The sequence below is a fragment of the Rattus norvegicus genome, chromosome 10 (genome assembly GCF_021556685.1).
Source record: "Rattus norvegicus strain SHRSP/BbbUtx chromosome 10, alternate assembly SHRSP_T2T, whole genome shotgun sequence".
Taxonomy (NCBI): Eukaryota; Metazoa; Chordata; class Mammalia; order Rodentia; family Muridae; genus Rattus; species Rattus norvegicus.
The window spans coordinates 109319527-109335502 of NC_141543.1; the positions used below are offsets into that span (position 1 = coordinate 109319527).

Sequence of the window (15976 nt, forward strand, 5' to 3'; positions counted from 1 at the left end):
TGTGTAATTGTCTGGGACAGGCACAAAGGGAGTTTGTCTCAAAAACAAAACAAAGGAAAAACAACCACAACAGCAGGGTTCCCACGTGGCAGTGCCTACCTGGCCCAGTAGTGCCTGATTTTGGCAGGACAGAACCTGCTTCGTTTGCCATAGGACAGGCCCTTAGGCCACTGGCTTCCTTGCCCTTGGACTGCATTCCTCACCCATGTACCCTCATGAATGTTTGAATGTTCGGCACCTGCTCTAAAACTTAGAAGTAAAATGTCTGACTACCTGAGTGGTAGAGGTCCCTCTGCCATAACATCTGAATGATGGAGTGGGTTACAGTGGCGTCCATTGCCGCGCAGGACTCACTGTCGGAGGGTGGTGGTGTTGTGAAGAAAATCTCAGTCTTTCAATGTTACCAAGGAATACTCAGGAGCCAGATGCTGGCTGATTTTATTTAATCCTGTTTACAGAATTCAAGCAGAAAGCTCTTAGATTAAAGGATTAAATAAACAGGATTAAATAAAGTCAATTATAGGTCAAGAGACAACAACCAGTGACAGGAAGTAAACAGAGGAATATTAAGGGAAAAGCCATAGAGAGTAAGAGGGAGTCAGGAGGACAGGTAGGAAGATGCACGGGAAGAAGGGAGGGACATTGGATTTGAAGGAAGTTGTTTGAGAGGTGTGTGAGGAGGGGGATTCCAGGTGAGATCCCTCAGCCCAGGAGGAGGTCAGCCGGGCTCTCTCTGCCTCTCTGAGACGCAGGCTTCCACAGCAGCATCTGGCTCCAGAGTCACTGATAAAATTGAATGGTTAGGATTTTGTTTAAAGAATAGCACCACCAGCCTGGTCTACATAGTGATTCCAGGCCAGTTAGGGTGACACTCCGAGACCGGAGTGATTCCAGGCCAGACCTTGTCTCAGAATAAAAGCAAACCAAAGGCTAGCAAAGCAACCTATGCCTGCACCTCCAGCTCCCAGGACTCAGAGGCAGGCAGAACTCCTGAGTTTCAGGATAGCTGGGGCTACAGAGTGAGACTTATCTCCAGAGCACTGTAGGGGCAGGAGATGGAATTACAATGGAAATGTGTGGCTGTTCCTGAGGTTGGAGGCCAAATCTCCAAGAGAGCTTTCATAGTGGAATCTTTCAGAGAAGAGGCAAATACTAGTGGTGTCTGTGTTTTCAGCCGGATTGAACCCAAACATGAATGTCAACAGCATAGACATGAGCAGTGGTTTGTCTGTGAAGGACCCATCTCAGTCCCAGTCACGCCTGCCTCAGTGGACACATCCCAATTCCATGGGTAACTTGTCTAGTGCTGCTTCTCCCCTGGACCAGAATCCTAGCAAGCATGGTACGTATGCCCTTGACAAATGCCCACCCACAGAAGGTTGCACACCACTTACTGATGGGGTAGCCTGAAATATTACTTTACTTTCTGTGCAGTAGTCCCCAGAACAGAAGAAAAGTAGTCTACCATTGCACAGTACCTGAAAGCTAGCCATTAAATCTTAGCTCCAAACCCACAAGCACTGAAAAGGCCCCAGCACACCGAACAGCCCAGCACTCTGTAGTTAGTTCCTTTTTGCTGCCAACAAAAAGAGCCCTGAAGCCTGGAAAGACTGCTCAGCAGTAAGAGCAGGCACTGCCCTTGCAGAGGAGCTGAGCTGAGTTCTGTCACCCATGCTTGGTGGCTTACAGCTGCCTCTAACAGAAGTCCCATGGTCTCTGTGGATACCTACAACTCACATGTATATACCCACGGATACACAAATAGATTATGGAGGACTTTTTTATTTTCTTAATGTCAAAAAACTACTAAAGAAAAATTACCTTTCAAAAAAGTAAGTCACAAAAGTATCAAATAGAAAGGAGAAAGAAACAAAACTGCTAATCATCATATTAGCCTGGAGTGGGCTAGGATATGACTCAGAGGCAGGGCCACTAACCTGGTCTCCATGGCCTCCATTCAGGGGCAGGGCACTAGTCTTGCTTGTGTGTGGGCCTGAGTTCTATCCCAGAACCAGAAAGGAACAAAAGAAATGCAATAGGGCGTATAGTCCTCTCTTCATGTACTCTAAAGGGAAAATTCCCCGACCACTAAGCAGCAAAGACTCCGTTTGTCCACAGATGGCCAGCTTAGCAGTGTGTGAAGATTTCCAGCTTCAGGTGATTAGGGAGCGATCTCTAATCCCAGCAATTATGAACTAGAGGTAGGAGAACTAGGAGAAGAAGTCAAGGCCATCCTTGGCTACTTACGAGTTGGAGGCCAGCCTGTGTTACATGAGACCTGGCTCAAAAAGTCTGTTCAAGAATCTGTTTATAGCCAGAAACCCGAAAAGTATGGTGGCACATGCCTTTAGTCCTAGCTCTTAGAGGCAGAGGCAAGCAGATCTCAGAATTTGAGGCCAGCTGGTCTACAGAGTGAGTCCCATATCAGCCAGGGCTGCATATTTACTAGGTACATGATATGAATTCAGCTGCTTAAGAGGCCAAGACAGTAGGGTCACTTGAGCCCAAGTGTTCCAACCTGCTTGGGTAACTATTTTTAAAAGGTGAGGAGGGAGCTGGAGAGATTACTTAGAGGTTAAAACCACTGACTGCTCTTGCAGAGGAACTGGGTTCAATTCCCGGCACCTAAATAGTGGAGTACAACTGCCGGTAACTCCTGCTCTAGGGGATCCGATGCCCTCTTCTGACTTCCACAGGGACCAGGCACATACATGGTGAATAGGCATACATGCAGGCAACAGTCATACAATAAAAATAAAGATAAAAATGTTTACAATAAAAGATCAGGGAGGGTGTCCTTGGGTAGACAGAGCACTTGGCTGCAGCACAAGCTGAGAACCCAAGTTCAAATCCTCAGAAGTGAACTGGCCACATAGCCTGTAACCTCAGTGTGTCTGAGCAGATGGGAGAGTCACTGAGACTTGCTGGCTCCAGCCCAGCTCCATGTTCAGTGAGAAACCCTATTTGCAGGAGATGAGGAGGACAGGGATAGAAGACACAGCTGACAGTCTCTGCCCTCCATGCAGATGGGCACATACACAAATCAAAATGTTTCAGGTGTCCAGGCAGGGGCATTAGCTCAGCTGTGCTTGCCTGGGAGGCAGGAAGCCTGGGCTGAAATAAAATGTGCTGCTGTAGTAAACCAGGCTTGGGGCTGCATGCCTGGAGTCTCAGCGTTAGGGGTAGAATCAGGAAGATCAGACATTCAAGGGCATCTTAAAATACACAGCAAGTAAGGTGCATCAGTCCCTACCGATCTCAGAAACCATACACCTTCCAACCTGACACACCAAACAGTTTACAGGGGCACACGCCTATCATTTCAGCATTGGGGGAGGTGGAGGCTGGGAGATCAGGAGTTTAGGATTATTCTTGGCTATCTATGACATTCAAGGCCAATCCAGACTACATGATTCCATCTCAAAAAAAGCCACAGATGCTGTGTAGCATGTATGAAGCCTTGGATTTGATCCACAATACTAAAAAGTGATGATGATGATGATGATGATGATGATGATGATGATGATGATGATGATAACAGCCAGGTAGTGGTGCACACGCCTATGATCCCAGTGCTAAAGGGGTAGAGACAGATGGATCTGTCTGAGTTTGAGGCCAGTCTGGTCTACGGGGAAAAAAATCTCAGCAATAATAGTAATGGTGTGTGGTTGGTAACACAGGTTAGTCAGTGTCTCTCGGGTAGAAGCTTGACCTAGCATACACAGGTCCCTAAGTTCTATGCCTAGCACCACAAAAGAATGTGTTAGTCGTCTAAAGACCATGTTTGGGCTAACTGACACAGTTCTTAGAGAACCCTAGACTGCGAGGGGTGAGATCCTGGACATAGAAGGGAAGGTTGTTCTGTATTCCTAGGTGTCTTGGTAGAGTATTCACTCTTCCTGGTTCCTGTTCTGTAGGTGCTATCCCTGGAGGTCTAAGCATCGGGCCTCCAGGTAAGTCCTCTATTGATGACTCTTACGGCCGGTACGATTTAATTCAGAACAGTGAGTCACCAGCCAGTCCTCCAGTAGCTGTTCCCCATAGCTGGTCACGTGCCAAGTCTGACAGTGATAAAATCTCAAATGGCTCCAGCATCAGCTGGCCCCCAGGTAAGACTGCATGGTACTTGTGGGAAACAATAGATTCCCGGGGAGCCCAAGCCCAGGAGAGCAGTTAGAGCTGAGGAGCCTCATCTGCACTGTGTGTCCTGCAAGCATCAAGTCTATAGCTTTGGGGCTTCCATTAAGACTACATGGGGTATGGTGGTGTCAAGCATTGTTCTGAAGCTTCCCAGTTCGAGGTGAGGGGAAGCCTGAGGCAGGGGGACAGTAGGAAGGTACACCAGCTCCCACCTGGGAAACACAGGCACGTCTGACATGCAGTGGCTGTTCCTGGTTTGTTCCAAAAGAATGAACTGTATGTAAGCAAGGAGTGCCTCTGGACCTAGTCATCAGAATTTAGAAGTTTCTACAATGTGAAATGAGTTTTAAGTGATGCAGTGTGCAGGTGCCTTAGTGTGCAGCCCCATCTTGATCCCCATGAACAGAGTTCCACCCCGGGGTCCCATGGAAAGGACTTCAGAACATCGATCCTGAGAATGACCCTGATGTCACTCCTGGAAGTGTCCCTACTGGACCCACCATTAACACCACCATCCAGGATGTCAACCGCTACCTCCTCAAGAGTGGAGGTAAGGAGGACTGCGCCCTGCCTTCTGTGAGCTGTGAGCCAAGTGTGACAAGAGCAGGTGCCAGGCAAAGCCTGTGGGGAGAATGACAAGGCGTGGGCTTGTGTCGAGTGTCCCTTGGCCGGTGTACTCAGAACAACATGTGCTTCAGATTTGGGAAGTTTGCAGACACTGTCCCTAATCCACAAACACCAAACCCACCATGACTGTCTTCATTCAGGTTCTATTGCTGTGAAAAGACACCATGACCGTGACCGCTCTTATAGAGGACAGCATTTTATAGAGACTAGCTTACAGCTCAGATTAGTTCATTACCATCACATTGGGAAGCATGGAACCATGCAGGCAGGCAGGCATGGTGCAGACATGGTGCTGGACAGGGAGCTGGAGAGTTAGTTCTTCATCTTGATCCACAGGCAGCAAGGGAGAGACTGGGCGCCACACTGAGGTAGCTTGAACATACACGACGTCAAAGCCCATCCCCACAGTGACAGTTCTTCCAACAGGGCTAAACCTCCTAACAGTGCCTCTTCTCGTGGGCCAGGTATTCACACACATGAGTCTGTGGGGCCCAAACTTATTCAAACACCACAATAACCCTAACTGTGGATCGAAATCTTCACCAGCAAGTCATTCATAGCATTTTTTAAATTGTTGTGTACGGCAATCACTACTTCAGCAGTTAGCTTTTTATAACAAGTTGTTTTTTTTTTTTTCCTTGAAATCGCTTTGATCTGAAAGGGAATTGGGGCCTCTGTTCATCCCTCTGGTCTTTGTTTACTTTTTTGAGACAAGGTCTTAAAATGTTGTCCTGGCTGTCCTAGAACTCACTGAGTAGATCAGGCTAGCTTCAGACTCAAAGAGCTCCCCGTGTCTGTGCCCCCAGAGTGCTGGAATTAAAGGAGTAGTGAAGGCATACTCCGCTGCTCCCAGCTCCAGTCTGTTGTTCTGCCTGATTTTTTTTTAAAGATTTATTTATTTTATTTATATGTGTACACTGTGACTGTCTTCAGACACACCAGAAGAAAGCATCAGATCTCATTACAGAGGGTTGTGAGCCGCCATGTGGTTGCTGGTCCTCTGGAAGAACAGTCAGTGCTCTTAGCCACTGAGCCATTTCTCCAGCCCGTCCTGCCTGATTCTTGATGCTATCTTTGCACAGCCTCTATCAAGCATGAGGGTGTGGGAGCAGTGTTGGGCCGTACTGTAAGTTAGAAAGTGTAAATGTAGGATTGGATGCACTTCTTTTTTTTTTTAAGATTTATTTATTTTGGGGTTGGGGATTTAGCTCAGAGCGCTTGCCTAGGAAACGCAAGGCCCTGGGTTCGGTCCCCAGCTCCAAAAAAAAAAAAAAAAAAAAAAAAGATTTATTTATTTTTGTATGAGTACACCATAGCTGTCAGACACACCAGAAGAGGACATCGGATCCCAGATAGTTGTGAGCCACCATGTGGTTTCTGGATTTGAACTCAGGACCTCTGGAAGAGTAGTCGGTGCTCTTAACCGCTGAGCCATCTCTCCAGCCCTTGGATGCACTGGTCTTGTGATCTTAGACTGCTGGTGTTGGTGGCTGAGCAAGTGGCTTAGGCCTGTTGGTGGAGCAGACATCTTTTAAAATTGAAGGTCACAGCATAGCAGTAACTGTCAGCCGTCAAGTGACGCTGGGAGATGCCAGAGCACGTACTGTGGTGCACTTGACTGAGCGAGGGTGGCCATGGCTCCTAAGAAGTCATTGATGCGGTGCGGTGAGCGTTGCTGGGCATAACAGCCCAGCTCTGCCTGGGTCGCGGTTGGAGAAGCTCTTCTGCCTCCTCCAGAAGCTCTGGCACCATCCCCATCCCATAGGGTCTTGATTTTTTTTTTTTTTCAGACTTAAGAAAGAGGCATGGCCAGATCCACACCAAGCTGTGAGGAACCCAGTGTCTCAAGAGTAGCCCTCATGCCCTCATGCCCTCTAGGTGCAGGGACAAAGATCTCTGACTCGAAAGCGAGGACTCTGGGTGAACACAGCAATTGGGACAGATGCCGCTATTACCCAGGTCCCTGAGGGAACTAGAACTAAGATCTAGGATCAGAGCATTTCTCTTGTTCTATGTACCAAGGTTTATATTGAGAAGTTTATATTTTTAATTTGTGTCTTTTGAGTTTAAGAAGAACAAGAAATACCCTATATTTAAATTCTCCTCCTCTAGGGAGGGAAAAGCCTTGTGATATTCAGCATCTTGGCTGGCGTTTAGCTATCTTATTAGTGGTTCTCTTCCTTGTGACTTTCTCACTTCAGGTGGTTCCTACTCATGTCTCCTTGGTTTTCTAGAACTTTCCAGAAGGTCTGTTGTAAGCTTTCCTAGGAGCTGGGAGGTGCAGCCTGTCTTCCTCCCTAATCTGTCACACCACAGCTCCTTGTACCCATCCATACTGCTCACTGCACGCCTCCTGGGCCCCAGCTTAGTGCACGATTGGTTCTTTGAGGTCTTCCCACCATCCTCTCAGAATGCCCTCCACTCAGTGCCTCTGGCTACAGTGTCTCTTTGAGCAGCATTGCCTCAGTGTCCTGTCCTGAGGTGTGTATTGGCCTCCAAGACTGCAGGTAGCTTTTCCTTTCTCTCCCTAAACAAACCTGGGGAGGCCCCAGCTTTTCCTGTCAGTCCTATTCCTCATGGGCTGGGAGGCCATGGATGATGAAGCCAGGCATAGCCTCAACAAGCTCAGCAGGAGGAACTTGTGTCTGCACGTGCAGAATGGGGGTGACAATGTCTCTTCCTGGGTGGTGATGACCATGTTGTATGTAGGTCCCACCTGAGTGGGACAACTCCCCTACTCCCCACAGTGGCAAGACAGGGGCTTGTGAGATGAGCAAGGCAAGCAGCAGTTAGCTGTGTGCCTCCTGGGTGTGAGTGGGGTAGAGGAGACTGGCAGGTCCCACATGAGCCCACGTTCTACTGTCCTGTTCTGTGTCCGAAGCTTCTTATGCTACTGCAGACAAACCTCACAACTCCTTCACATGAAACATGTCTTCTAGAGTGAAATAGAACATAATTGCTTATTATTAAAAACAATTTTTAGACAGGGTTTCTATATGTAGCCCTACTGGCTGGCCTCAAATTCAAAGAGATTAACCTGCATCTGTCTCCCTAGTACTGGGGTTAAAGGCATGTGCTACCCACAGTAGGCCTTATAAAAACTCTTAAAACAAAGGCGTAAGATATGTACACATACTTTTAGATTTGCAGATAAGCCTGTATTCATCAAACCTTGTCCATATTTTTTTTCTTCCTTTTTTTGGTTCTTTTTTTCGGAGCTGGGGACTGAACCCAGGGCCTTGCGCTTCCTAGGTAAGAGCTCTACCACTGAGCTAAATCCCCAGCCCACCCTTATCCAGATATTTAAACGAGTGTGGTGCACCTTGCTGCGTGGAGCTCCCACCAGAAGACGGCTCTGAAGCCTCTGTCCCTCGGGAATTCCTGTGACACTCCATGCCTGGAAAAGAGCACAGCACTGGTGTAGTTCAGCATCATGTTAAAACACATACACACAAAACTGCTGGATCGTCTCCACTTCTATTAATGCTGACAGAGGAGTGTTTTTAAACATTTTATACACCCCACTGGGGTGTGGCTAAAGAAAAGGGAAGAGTAAAAATCACCATTCCTGATAGCGTTTGGTTTACAGTGTGTCTAGCGTGTCAGTGTGAAGCTGTCTTCCCCTGTTGGCCACGCTGGCATGAGAGCGGGCAGGTCCCATGTGTGTTGTGATGTCTGAGGAGCACACAGGAGGTTGTGAAGCTTGAGCAGGTGAGGGACCTGGGGCTGGTGGTGGCCATTGCTTTTCTGTTTCTCCCGATGAGTTCTAATTACTGACCCCCAGCCAACATGACTGGGCTGCATCTCAATCAAGAAGTAGTAGAAGCATCCGTGTCCACAGCTAGATAGAAAAGGCCGTCCCTAGACCCTTGGGAGATGCTAGTGCTATGGGGGATGTGCCTATGAGAGACGCATTTCTCTGATGGGCTAATGCCCCTAGACACTGTACAAGAAGCCTGTGTGCAGGCCATTCTCCTGACCATGACCATCCCAGCACAGCTTGCTGATGATAAGTTAAAGACTGAATTTAAAGAGGCTAGGAGTGTGGCCCAATGGAAAGAGTGCTTGCCTAGCATTCTCTAAGCCCTGGAGCCCATTCCCAATACCAAATAAATCAGGTATAGTGACATATACCTGTAAGAAGATTACCACAGGCTCAAGGCCAACCTTGGTGATCCTATCTCAATTAAACAAACACAAAAATTTTTTTTTCTTTTTTTCGGAGCTGGGGACCGAACCCAGGGCCTTGTGCTTGCTAGGCAAGCGCTGTACCACTGAGCTAAATCCCCAACCCCCACAAATTTTAAAAAAGGATTAAACTTTAGAACTACTGTTTCTTTCCAGCCAGCGTTAGCGAGCTGATGAAGTGTCCGCAGTCAGCAAAGTCTACACAGCGCACGCACGGTGTATTTGAGCAGAAGTTAGAAGCAGATAAAGCTAGGAGCAATGGTAAAACCACCAGTCCATCAGCCCAGAAAGCTGAGGCAGAAAGGTCACCTGAAGCCAGCAGTTGGAGGCCAGCTTGGGCAACAGACAGGGACAGCCTGGGACAGACAGACTGCCCCATGGTGCTTTGTCACTGTTGATCGTTCCAGTCTGCAGTGTCAGGATCCTGCCAGCCTCCTGAGCTGCAGCCACTCTGTATGTGCATGCACATGCTGTCTTTCTCCTTCTAGGTAAGCTGTCCGATATTAAATCAACGTGGTCCTCAGGCCCAGCTTCTCACACGCAAGCCTCTCTGTCTCATGAGCTGTGGAAGGTACCCAGAAACACTACTGCACCCACCAGGCCACCTCCAGGCTTAGCCAATCCCAAGCCTTCCTCTACCTGGGGCACCAGCCCCCTCGGCTGGACCAGCTCCTACTCCTCGGGTAAGCACTGCTCGGGTAACCCCTCTTGACGAGGGCACAGGGCACTCAGCAACTCTACATATGATTTAGGAAGTGCGCCTGTTTTATCCCAGGCCTCTCGTCAGACCCAGGAGCCTAGGAGGTTAGGAAAAAGCTGGAGCATCTTATGCAGGCAGAGCATTGAACACATGTGTGACATGGACTATGTTGTTCTCAAAAAAGACCGTTTCGCCATTCTGGGCTTCCTACCCTTCTCAGCCAGCACAAAGGTCTTCATTTCTCCACCAGGTTCCATGGAAATGTCAGGGCTTTCCACACCAGAAAGAAAGGCACCTTTGAAGTGTTGTGTAGCACGGTAGGTCCCTCCCACCAAGCTCCTGCATCACATGTGCAGTCACTGGTTCCTTTGGCTACACAGAACAGCCGTAGGTCCTGTGAGCAGCACCCAAGCCTCTGGCAGCAGCCCTGCCCGCTGCATTCACCTTCTTTCACCAAGCAGAGTTCTCAGTGTTGATGCCAAGTGAAGGCTGGAGCACAGCCAGTCAAAGACTAGAACTGCAGATGACTTTCAGGGACCCATGGAATCCGGCCTCCTCCCAACACAGAATGGTGCAGGCGTGTTTGGGAGGTCAGGGTTTTCATATGGATGGAATAAGCAATAATTATGAGATTGAGCTTATCAAAAGTGTCACAGCTTCCACGGGATCGAAAGACTAAAGCTTGCTGTATGGTTTAGTTCAGACTGAGAATATAGCTGTCAATTGAGTTCTTGTCCCGTGCTTGTCACACAGGTTCTGCATGGAGTACTGACACCTCAGGAAGAACAAGCAGCTGGCTCGTTCTGCGCAATCTCACACCCCAGGTACAGGTGCCACCATGTAGGGGGGCTGTCATGTCATATCAATGGGTAGCTGCTTATAGCCAAGATGATACCTACTTTGCCCAGATAACTCTGTGTCAAGCATCTTCCCTCAGGACCCAGAATGGCAGAGGCAAGGGTGAGTGCAGGCGGGCAGGTGTGAGTGCCCAGGCGGGCAGGTGTGTATACAGGTGGGAGAGTGTGAGTGCCCAGGCGGGCAGGTATGAGTGCAGGTGAGTGTGAGTGCAGGTGAGTGTGGGTAAACACAGGTGGTTCTCTCAGCCATGTTCCTGATGACTTCTTTGCCCTTTCAAGGCTGACAAATATGCTCTTATAAAGAGAACCATTCATCTTATAAATGCATCATTCAAGAGGATTGGCCATCTCAGCTGTATGGTCAGCCTGTAGTCACCATTCTTTGGCACAGAACTGGCCTATCCCTGCAAGGCTACCAGCCTGCTGCTATGTCTTTTGCAAACTGCAGAACCCAGAATGGGACTTTGGCCCTTCCCTCTGACTAATGTGACTGAAGTAGCCCACACTTCAGCTGCCTGGCCACAGAGGTGTCTTCAGTGCCAGTTACAGCCATGAGCCCGTCAAAGGAAATGTGTTCTCATATACAGTACTTGCATCTGGGGTTTGCTACTCCAGAACATAGCAAGGGCTTGGAGGAAGTCCTGTCCTACCCTGTGCTTCTCCCTCAGATCGATGGTTCTACACTGCGAACGCTGTGTTTGCAGCATGGGCCTCTCATCACATTCCACCTGAACCTGACCCAAGGCAATGCTGTGGTCCGCTACAGTTCCAAGGAGGAAGCCGCCAAGGCCCAGAAGTCTCTGCACATGTATGTTTTCCTCAGCCCCTCATACTGCCAGGTAGCCACAAGTGCCCAATAGTGTTAGGAGGGGCGGGTGAGTGCTGTGATACCCACACTGCACCCCAGCTAGTGAGTGTCCTGACATTAGAACTGTGCCTCTCCCAGCCCTGGAGGCTGCAAGGCCAAGGCCAAGGCCAAAACACGGGCAGATGACTTCTGAGGCCAGTTCCTCTGCTTGTAGGCAGCCGTCCTCACCCTGTGTCTGCGTGTGGTCACTGTGTTAGTTTGTGTCTGTCTGTGTGTCCCCTAGGAAGAGACCAAAAGGAACCCTCCCACATCCCAGGGTTGCTGACAGCAGCCCACTGAGAGTGCTTTCCATGCAGAGTTCATCCAGACCTGCTCCCCAGTGTCGCCTGAGCTGTGGGACACTGGTGCCAGCTGAGCCCCCATCATGCAGCACATTTAAACATGCACTCCACACATCAATCTTCTGTGGCTGTGCGGAATCTAAAGTGAGGGAAAAACAGCCACTGGCTAGGTCGTGGTAGTGTGACAGGGTGATACTTCTATCTGTCATTCCTGGTAGTACAGACTCAGGACTAGGGGTGACACACTTACCCAGCCTCTTGCCTTGTAGGTGTGTACTGGGAAACACCACCATCTTGGCTGAGTTTGCTGGTGAAGAAGAAGTGAACCGGTTCCTGGCCCAAGGCCAAGCCCTCCCACCCACCTCCAGCTGGCAGTCCAGCAGTGGGGGCAGCCAGCCCAGGCTGGGCACCTCGGGCAGCACCCATGGCCTAGTGCGCAGCGACACTGCCCACTGGAACACCCCATGCCTGAGTGGCAAAGGCAGCAGTGAGCTGCTGTGGGGTGGGGTCCCCCAGTACTCGAGCAGCCTGTGGGGCCCACCCAGTGCTGATGATACCAGAGTGATCGGCAGCCCCACGCCTCTCAACACTCTGCTGCCTGGTGACCTGCTCAGCGGCGAGTCCATCTAGGGGTCACAATCACTGGGGAGAAGAGAGCTGACCGTGCCAGGCCCGGCTCTGAAGCTCCACCTGATGGACAAGCTGCCCCTTCGAGTACCTCTGTCCAGTTCTGAAGATGAACCTTGGCCTCAGCCCTTGGGAACTGTTGGAGACAGTGCGGGCTGCGTTTGGTCAGTGTCGTGTGCTGACGACAGGATGTTCCTCATAGCTTTTTATTTTATGTCGTCTTATGTTTGTACAGTGTGTTGTCATTTTGAGTTTTAAGTATAAAAGCTGCTTAGAATAGTTCTATCATGAAGGGCACTTTTCAGATTGTGGGCTGGAAAGGGTTATTTTATGGCGGGGTGGGTGGGGAGACTTGAAGCCTATTTACAGTGAGCCTGTGACGATTATGCACATTACCAGAGGCGCCAGGTGGGACAGACAGCGGCTGCGCTGTGCGGGCACAGAGCTCCGTCCCCCGGATTGCCTGCGCACATTACCCTTGTTTCGTTACCTTTTCATGTCATTTTTTTTATCCCAAAAAAATATTTTTTAAAAGTTTTAAAAAAAAAAGACATATCAAACATGCAAATACTTGAACCCAGCAGGCCAACACCGAAATGTGAACACTTCCACATTGACATCCGTGCGCAGAGACAGGCTCTAGGGAATGTCTGCGTTCATAGCCTACATGTGCGTGTGCGTGCGTGCGTGCGTGCGTGCTTGTGTGGAACTGTGTGTGTGAGCATGCTCTTGCACAGTCAGTGCTCACTGTGCGTGCGTGTTTGAGAGCGTGTGAGGGATTTAACTGTGGGTTTCCCTTTGATTCAGTACATGCTTTTCCCCTCTTTTTTTGGCATTGGTCAAATGTTCTCATTGTTGTTATTTGCTTCTAACTTTGCACTGAGGTGTCCCTGCCCTTCCGTTAGCTAATCCTAAGCAGGAAAGAGAATTCACGGGACAGGGCTGGTGACAATTCACGTGTAAATGTTTACTCAAGGACTCTGTTGTTGCATTTAAAGTTACAGTGTATATCTCTGGAGAAATAATATGTCTATCTACCTTCAGCAGCTTCTCATTGTGGACTAATGCAAGAAGATTATTACCAGAGCATTGCACCACTTCCCATCTGGACTGTAAAGTTACAGAGAAAACAAAACTGTTGTTGAACTGTGGCCATAGATACTTGTAGAGACTGGGTGTTCCGCAAGGAGCGGGACCAAGCACTTGGACATGGGTTGTGACTGCTTTTGGAGGAGCTGTGTTTGGGCTCCCACCTGTTTACAGACGTTTTTTTCTCCTTCAGACTTTAAAATAAAATTTTAAAAAAAATTTAAAATGTTAAAAGGAATAAAAAAAAAAAGACTTCCATCATTTAAAAAAAACAAGCAAACAAACAGAAACCTATTTTCAGAATACAGATGTGTTGCTTCAGAGCTCTGGGATGGGACATGCTGTTCCCCTCCAGCCATCGCGGACTCTGTTGACTGTCCTCACCCCCTCCTCAAGGTGACCAGGCCTTGTGGTCTCTGTCTTGCACACGCCAGCTCGCTCTCAGGAACGCCAGGGCTCCCGAGGGCGGCACCACACCACTTCATGTATTTTTAAACCCAACTCCTAGCACTGAAGATGTTATTTAAAAAAAAAAAAATAAAAGAAAGAAAAAAAAAGAAAGAAAGAAAAAAGAAAAAAAAACCACACACACACAAAGAAGAGAAATCCCTAATCTCTAATGTGTAGCAGTTACATATTTACCAAATAATGGACTCAAAGGAACGGATGTTTGGAGAGTGCTTTATATATTAAAGTTGCTTTATGTTTTAAAGATGATCAATGTTTTGATTGTTTTACAAGGAAGAAAGACAATGAAATAACACACCCTCAAGTATGTTTTAGAAAAATATATGAACATTGTACTCCCTGCCTATGTGGTCAGGAAACTTGTGCATTACATTTTTTAATTAGCTTTTTAATGGTTTTATCAAAACAAACAGAAAGAAAGCAAGTCCTGCAAGGTTGCAGAAAAGCACTGTTTTCTAGAGGATCAGGAACTATGCACAACTGGGTTCAAAACTTGTTCGAGTTTTGTCATGTATCCCACGGAATGGCCCTCCTCAGAGTGACTGCGTCTCATCGACATTACGTGCGTCCTAAATATTTGATGTATGTATACCCAAGTATGTATATCAGTTGGGGGTCTTGCTGTGTGCGTGCGCACATGTGTGCATGCGTGTGCGTGCTCCCAGATGCACGGCTTACCGTGCAGCCATTGAGCCCTGAGGTATAGAAAAACTCCTGTTTAAAAACTGGGGATGGAAGGAAAGGATGTTTTCCGTTTCCGTGGGCTTTACCCCTTTTTTTTCCTTTTTGAACCTTTTAAATTTAAAATGTCTCTGACTCTAAGATTAAAAGAAAAAAGTTTGTGGCGCTTAATGCCCTCCTCTTGGAACGTGATGGTTGGACGCACACTGGAGGTTGCTTTCAAAAAATACAGCGCTTTGTTGAGTCTTAATAAACTGCAGTTTTTCTTGGCTGTTGACATAATTGCTGTGTCATCTGTAAAAGGCAGGTATTTCCTCCACATCTCTGCTGAGTTTGTCCTCATTCCTGGTTCAACTCGCAGCCTGGGCCGTTGGTCCCGAGTTGTGTGTAGCCTTGCTCTCTGGTTCCACTGTGAATATGTGGGTCCTTTGAGGAGCCACTGGGAGGCATCACAGCTTCCAAGTCCTCCCAGGACCACCACCCCCACATTCGCATGCCCAGTGCAGGCATTAAAACAATAGTAATGAAAAGGCTGGGGTGTAGCTCAGTGGTCTTTGTCCAGGCACAAGGCCTGGTTCCATCCCCAGCACTATCTGGGGAAAATCACAGTGGTGCACACCTGTGTCCCAGCATGCAGAAGGCCCAGGAGTCACATTGCCTGAATCCAAGACCAAGTCTGACAACACAGCAAGACCCCCAACTCAGAAAAGACAAGAGTGTGCTTCCCGAGTGTTTAATTGATCTCTTTCCCCTAGAACTATAGTGGCTTATGTGCACAAAACAGCACCACTGCCAGCAAGACCATGGGTAGCATTGGAAGTAGAAGTACTAGGTCAGCTTCCGCCCTCCACTGTTGACCCACCATGTGCTGAGGATGGGCGCTGGCCTACCACGGGGGACTCACAGAAAAGAATGGGAGCTGCTAGTTCTGCCAAGAAAATCACTGAAGAAGGGGCCCTGGCCCCAGGGGAAGCCAAAGACCAGAGGAAGAATGAGACTCAGAATGTCATGCTGCCCGTGGCCTTCCAGTGACCTGAGCTTTGCTGGCCAGAGTGTCAGCAGGAGAGCAGACAAGACCAGACTAGCAGCGGCCCACAGCGTCTGAAATGCTGTTCCTCAGAGGCTTCCAGGGAGTGGACTGTTGGTTTCATGGCGGAGGTGGCACGTGCCCTGGCCACTGAGGCTGTGTGGATTTGAAGACCAAGGGAAAAGGCCCTGTGTGACTGGATCGGATGGAGCAGGCCTGATGTCAAGGATCCAGGAAGTGAGAGGTTTGGACCTGTCCTATCACCGCACTGTGCTGACAATATTGGCACAGCAGTGAAGGCAGAAGGCAGAGCGCCTGGCCAAGGTGGGAGGGCAGAGGAGAGGCCTGCAGACATGGGCAAGCCCTTGACTTGGGCATGAGCTAGGGTGGGAGCTTCTGTGGGCTGGCCTAGGTGGGAGCAGG

At 48.8% G+C, this 15976-nt stretch overlaps 1 protein-coding gene across 13 annotated transcripts in view; it reads left to right on the forward strand.

The window, feature by feature from the left end:
- Tnrc6c (trinucleotide repeat containing adaptor 6C) overlaps nucleotides 1–14808 on the forward strand; it is a 110889-nt gene extending 96081 nt beyond the window's left edge. For all 13 annotated transcript variants that reach the window (XM_087572631.1, XM_087572625.1, XM_087572626.1 and 10 more), the window contains 7 exon segments: nucleotides 1175–1342; nucleotides 3918–4109; nucleotides 4547–4690; nucleotides 9444–9638; nucleotides 10409–10479; nucleotides 11181–11320; nucleotides 11931–14808. In XM_087572631.1, coding sequence (XP_087428757.1) covers nucleotides 1175–1342; nucleotides 3918–4109; nucleotides 4547–4690; nucleotides 9444–9638; nucleotides 10409–10479; nucleotides 11181–11320; nucleotides 11931–12291 — 1271 coding nt within the window. In that variant the 3' untranslated portion in view covers nucleotides 12292–14808.
- Nucleotides 14809–15976: the final 1168 nt, after the last annotated feature.